At 50.0% G+C, this 6695-nt stretch overlaps 1 protein-coding gene across 1 annotated transcript in view; it reads left to right on the plus strand.

Moving 5' to 3' along the window:
* Positions 1-3707: 3707 nt before the first annotated feature.
* FCRL3 (Fc receptor like 3) overlaps positions 3708-6695 on the plus strand; it is a 24909-nt gene continuing 21921 nt past the window's right edge. Inside the window, exon 1 of the mRNA XM_039867231.1 lies at positions 3708-3863. Within this exon, the coding sequence (XP_039723165.1) occupies positions 3723-3863 (141 nt within the window). The 5' untranslated portion in view covers positions 3708-3722. The remainder of the gene's footprint in view (positions 3864-6695) is intronic.

Consider the following 6695-nt stretch of genomic DNA (forward strand, 5'->3'; position numbering starts at 1 on the left):
CACCACAGCCAAAGTTCTGGATTTGTCGCAGCCTCTAGAAGCTTCATGAGAATAATCTTTTTTAAAAATTCAAACATTTTAAAAACGTATAATAATATGGTTTGGAGCTTGTATTTTCATTTTGAATCGATCATGTGCAAACTCTTACAAAGTTAAACAATTTGAAGCACGTGATGTAGAAAGTAGATCCTCCCTGGGCCAGTTCTGTAAACTAAGCATCGTTAAAATCTTAGCTCTGCAGGTATTTTTCTATTTCTGTACAAACATTCACACATACGTGTAAATATACAAACATGTAGAAATGTACCCATTTAAGAAACTATCGTGAACTATTCTCGTCTGTGTATAGATCTATCACACTATTGAAGAAGCTAGTAAAATACACACAGAATAAATCTTACAACCTTAACCCTTTTACGCACGCGTTCAGTACCCTTAAAGACTGTCACGGTTTGCTTTAACCCTTTCGACCACCAGAGGACAGTGAGGTGGTTTCCAAAACTTTTATATTATGAAACCAATGTTACATGTCCTTGTACCAACATAGTTACACATTCCTGAGAATTCATCTGAAGGGTCGATTTGCCACACTTTAAGGCGCGCGCATGGGATGTTTTTGCTAAATACCGTTAAGCTGTTCTCCATAAGGGCGCGTCGATTCACACACCCTCCAACAGCGCCCGAGAAGCAGGCGGTGGCAAAGAGCGGAGATGCTTCGTCGGAACTCGTGAAGACGCTTCGTCAGGACTCGTGAAGACGCTTCGTCAGAACGCGTGAAGAAACGACTCACGCGGGTGGCGTCCCTCCATCACTCACTGTTCCCTCGTGGTTCTTCTAAAAGTTTCCTTGTCGACCCTGTGCCCATTTTCTGTGTTTTTATTTGTCATTTTCTTACAGTTTTACTAGGAACTGTCTATTGAGATATAATTTACATAGAGTGAAGTGCGCAGGTGTTACACGCACAGTTCTATCCAAATGCCAATCACGATATAAAATATTTCCAGCACCCCAGTAAGTTCCCTCATATCCCCCCCTGTTCAATTTCTGCCCTTGTAGAAACGACCAGTGAACATTCTGGGTTTTAACCATTTTTCCATTGCGTACGAAGCAGACATTTTGTCTAATCTCTCACTGCAAGTAAATTAATTCATGACAGTTAATTTTAAAATATAGAAGGTTCTGTTTCGTATAGCATGGTTTCTGAACAATCATCTGTATTTACATTTTGTTCCACCATTTACTAGCCCTGCAGTTTTGGTCAAAATAATTCACCTATGTGTGTGCGTGTGTTTTTTTTTTCATGCTTAAACTTGAGATAGCAATTATATCTAACATATAATGTTATTCTGTGAATGATTTAAGCCCATTTGTTTAAAACGCTTAAAAGCGTACCTATTACAGAGTAAGTACTCAAAAAATAAATTGGCATTATTATCTCTTTTCGAATTTGCCTTTTTGTTATTTATAGTATTTTGTTGCCGTGGGCTTAATACTTTATTTTATTATTTTAATACTTTGTTTTATTATTTTATTTTATTATTTTAACTATTCAAGTAGTTTAAATATATTAAAGTTATTATAATTCTTAGATAGTTCTTCTGCCTGCAATTTTAGATATTTAAGCCTGCCTGTATCACTTATCTCGAATGTTGCTCATCATAACTTGGTGGGTTTGTGATTTCAGATGAATAAACTTCTGTGAGGTGTAGGGATTCTGCGTGAGCCAGGCTTCTGATGTGTCCCTCAAAAGCCATCTTGCATTTGCTGCTTCTAAGCCAAGGGCGGTCACTGACCCGGGACCAATTTGTATGATGATTCCTTATCTGGGGTTTCCCAGACCATACCCGCGAGAATGGCACAGTCTTGGGGTTTTGTTATTTCAGGGGGAACTTTCTACCTTCCCCAGAGCTCAAAGTCACACCAGCTTTCTTGTCATCTCTCTGTGCCAGTAAGTGAATTTTTTTTTCCATCAGACCGTTCATTTGTTAAAAGGAAATTCCTCTCACGGTCCAGATTTGAGGCAGGGGTTTCAGTTTCAAGCTTCTGTCCTTTGTAGGCCCAAGGCACCATTTTCTAACGCGGGTTTTAAATGCTAAGTTCATAGAGCTGATTTAGGGCCACGTCCCCCCCAACACGCCTCACTTAGGGATCGGCGGCGTCTGTTCTCACAGTCGACACCCTACTTTCACTTCTTCGATCTGTGACGGGAGAGGTCCCCTTTTTCTGTTCGGTTCCATATTTTAAAAATTATGTAACATTTATCCATCACTGAGTGAATGAATAAAAGCTCCCTCTTCCTGGGGGTCGCACGCCCGTGACCTGGGGGAAGGGGCTGTTGGTAGACACCGTGGGAAGAGCGAGCAAAGCCCTCGAACAGGAGTCAGGATTGAAAGCCAGAGTGTAAACTGGACCTTGGTCCTTGGTTATTTTGCTGCCAGCAGCCACCAACGTTCAGCCACCAGGAAGAGATGCACGGGAAGCTGCTGCGGTGGCACCGTCGGGGCTGGTGCGTTCAGTGACCCGGGGTCCGCAGCCCCCCGCAGTCATCGGCCCTCCTGTCTGGAAGCCGTAACCCATCCACCTTCTGAAAAACCCGCAGACATACAATTAAAACAGAAAGTGGAAAGCTTCAGACCGAATTGCCTTTGATCCCTGGGGCCCTGTACGCCTACGGTCCCCAGGGAGCCCAGTCCCCTTCCCCGGGGGCCCTTGTACAGTGGAGGGGGAGGACGGCTCCCCCTTGCAGATGCTGCGAAGAGCCCGCCAGGCCGCCCTGTGCTCCGCCCCTCGCGCTCCCCGACCCCCCACGGACAGTAGCGCCTTCTCAGGAGGGGTGAGGCTTCCACCGAGAGTGAAGAAACGTGTCTGCCTCGTGAGGAAGGAAAACGTGAGCTCTGCGAAACGTCAGTCTCCTAAAACCATCACCATCTGAAATCAGAATTATCCTGCCCTTCCGACTGCCCGGAGGAAAAGTGGACCCAGTTCTTCTGGAAGGGACCTCTGGAAGCGCCTCCGTCTCCCGCCCCGCAGGGGGTGACGGACAGCAGTTGTCAGGCGTTCTTAGTCTGAATTTCCATCCCACGGTGTGGCCTGTGTGGGGCCCCAGCGCGCTCCCAGGAGCTCAAGAATTACTCTGCAGCAGAAGGGCCCGGGTCCAGAGGGTGTCCACACAGCCGACAGCTAGATTCCCGCGGGCCGACTCCGCTCCAGGAGGCTCCGCTCCAAAGGACACAGTTATTACCCAGGACGTAGCACTCCTAGGTCACGTTCCGTTCAGCATCGGCACGCCATGTTGTGCGAAACAATTATAAAACGGCCGCGCCACACAATGACGACGACTGTGACTGATGCAGAACCAGCTGGGGCTGGCCCTGTCCTATTTCTTACAAGATACTGGCTTCCTCTACAGAGACGATGCGACAGAGGACCAGAATGCAGCCCGCTGCTGGTGATACTCTGAGCCCAAGTCCCTAGCCCAGAACCAAAGGGTGGGCGTGACGGGCCTGGACTCTGGAACCTTCGGGAGCGAGGGCCCGAGGTACAGGAAGGTCCGGGCGGACGCCAGTCCGAGCCTCCCCATCTCCCGGCCAGTCGACCTCGCCTCGACACTGTAAGGCCTTTTCTTTTCTCTAAAGCCGGTGCCACGGCATTGGCTTCTGTGCTCCTGGGCAGTGAGCCCCATTGGGTGACAGTTTTGATGACGACTAAGATGCTTCGGACTCATGACAGCACCTGCCCAAGGCTCTGTAGCCCCCGGCAGGGCGTGCTCTCCACCAATCCCTAGTGGCCGCCGCCGCCGGCCGGGCCCTTCGTTGCCACTTTCACTTTTGAGAAAGGAAACAGCTCGGATCAGACGCCTTTTGGTGAGTGACCTTGCTGATACGTGCTTGCGCCTACATTTCTGAAACTCTCTTGAGGTTTGTGGGTTCGCGATCCACCCCCAGAGACCCGGGTTAGAGTCCCACCATAGGGAGACAGTTGGAGGAAAGGTGACAACTGCTGAGGTCCTCAAAAGCCAAGTCTGAGTCCCAGGGCCTTGGGGTCCTGTGTCTGGAAGAGGACTCGGCCTGCTGTGCGTGTCGGTTTTGTCTGGGGCTTTGCTTTAGACGAATGGCTCTGTCATTCACCCCTCCCCGCGAACCCCGGCGGGCGAGCTGAGCGCAGCTGTTCGTGTCACTTTGAGGCGCTGAGCCCTCCGCACCTTGGGTGGGTGAAAGGTGCCTGGTGCTGGCAAGGATGCACCTGGGTCGGCAGGCCGCCCCCCTGCGGGGATCAAGCGCAGGGTCCGGGCTTCGTGTGAGGTCCAGGTGCAGGAGCCTCGCCCCAGGCAGGCCGGAGGCGGAAGCCACTAACCCGGCACCTGGGACAGGGGCGTCCTGAAGTCACGGGGGTGTTACCAGTGTGCCTGGCCTCGGTTCTTCGGCGCGTACTCTTCAAAATTGGTCGCTAGTAGCTACGAGTCTATGAATGAGGGCAAAAGGGTTTTCTCCGGGAACACTGTCTGAACTCAGCGTCACGGGAGTCAGGACAAAACCGGCCTGAGGTCGAATCCTCGAGTTCGAGTAGAATACTGTTTTACAGGGAGGCCTGTTTTGCGAAAGCGAGGAGGAATGGGGTGAAACCCCACACGTCCAGTCACCTTTGTCTTCGCAACAGAATAAAATTTACAAAACATGTAAAACTGTGGCTCAGAAGGAAGGCCTCCGGGAAAGGCCCGTCTCGCCCACCCAGAGCCAGGTGACGATGTCAGCTGACTGCGTCTGGCTCCTCTGGGGACGCCTTTCGCGGTCCTCGCTGTGTGGGGGGTTCCGCTGAGTGGGGGGTTCCCACAAGTAGTGCCGAGGCATCCACCAGCAGTCCTCGGGCATGGCTATAGCTTTGTCCTCTTCCTGGCCAGATGGTTGGAAAAGGACAGTCCCCCTCCCACACCCGCCAGAGTACTCAGCTCGGCCAGGGGGCTGCTCCGCCTCAGGCAGGGCGATACCCTTTGGGACAAGTCCCCGCAGGTCCAGGTGACCACAGCCAGCCCTGGGGGTCCGTACGTGTGCACAACCCCTCTGCCTCTGACCTGCACGCTGGAAAAGTAACATCCATCCCACCGAGATGAAGCTCAGAAGATGATGCCCTCCTCACGTCACGGGACATAGGGCGGCCTTCCAGGAGGCCCACCAAGCAGCCCGAGGCCCGGGGGTCACAACCAGGCCGTCGGTCAGGACCCCTCGGTCTTGTGGAGGCGTCGCCAGCATCCACCAGGACCCAGCTCTCCTTCACTTTGGGGCACACGGGGAGTTTGTGTCTCCTGTCTCTGAAGTCACACACGGCCAGAGACATGTCGGCAGAGGCGGCGCACGTCGCTCCCTGGCAGGAGCATTTAAGGGGAGGGCTGGTCGCCCAGGGCCCTTCCCGGGGCCTCGTGACCATGGAAACGCATGCCAAACTGACAGCAACCTAGGACCGCGCGGGCTCCTGCAGCCCCCAGCCGAGGTCTGACAGAGACTTGGCACAGCGGGAAATAAACTTTTGCTGCTCGAAGCCACTGCAAGCCGAGGCTTGCAAAGCAGCGGAACGTGCTCCATCCTGGCTGCTATAATGTTCTTTCTCGCCCAGAGAGTTTTCCTAGGAAATTATCTGTTTCACCTAAGGTTCCAAATTTACTTACTTAGAATTGAGCGAAGTGGTCTCCTCTGATCTCCCAGCTTCCCCAGTATCTATGGTCATTACTCCACGCTCTCTTTTTTTATGCGTGAAATTAGTATCGGAAACGGTGTGTCCCCTTTTTAAATTAAAAGGTAAAGCTATCAGAACTATTTAATCTACCAATTTTGCCTTCTAATTCTAGAATTCTGCTTTTAACTTTGTGAGTTGCTGCCTCCTGTTCTTGTTAGTCTTATACTTTTGAACAATTCGGATATTTAACGCATTTGCTTTCCTTTCTCTTAGAAATGTGGATATGTATCAGTAGCTTAAAACTTAATTCCCATAAATTTATATTATAGACACATCTAGTTTTTTCCTCGTATTATGAAGTACCGGTTGCACTATAATGGGAAAAGATTACTTACACCATATCTACTTGGTAAAATAGTTTTAAGTTTTCTTTGAGAGCCAACGTATTGTCAATTTTTGTTATTGTTCAAAAGGGCTCAGAGAGTAGGCTGAAGTTCATTTTAAAAAATAAATTATTCGACCCACAGTTTCTACGGTCATACGGACTGATTTCATACTGTTTGAAAATGTGAACTACCACTGAAAAGGCAAAATTAGGTAAGTTCAAAAGCAGGAACATACTAACAAAACAATAAGAAATTTCTAGGCAGAGATCTGGGAAAAGTTAGAACGTAAATAGCTCGGGGGCTATTAGTCTGTGGCAGTTCGGGGGCAGGGAGCTGACAGAAACATTTCAGGAGGGAGCTGGGCTGGGACTGAAGTAACCTTGTAAGGCCGGCAACAAAAGTCCAAGTCTCGTGTTTATCAAATTCTTGGAACTCTATAACCATCCTCCCTGTGGGGTTGGGACCACGGAGAGCTCTGCCGCAGGGCTGGTGGCATTGGGAGTGAGCCAGCCTCGCACAGATGGATGTCTGGCTCATAGTCACTCGGGTGGCCTCAGAACCATAGTGCTCGGACTTGGATTAAGGTGGCCCCATACTGCGAGTGCTTCCAGAGTCTTGATTTTTTCCAAAAAAAAAAAAAAA

Source organism: Pteropus medius, unplaced genomic scaffold, assembly GCF_902729225.1.
Source record: "Pteropus medius unplaced genomic scaffold, Ma_sr-lr_union100, whole genome shotgun sequence".
In the NCBI taxonomy this organism is placed as follows: Eukaryota; Metazoa; Chordata; class Mammalia; order Chiroptera; family Pteropodidae; genus Pteropus; species Pteropus medius.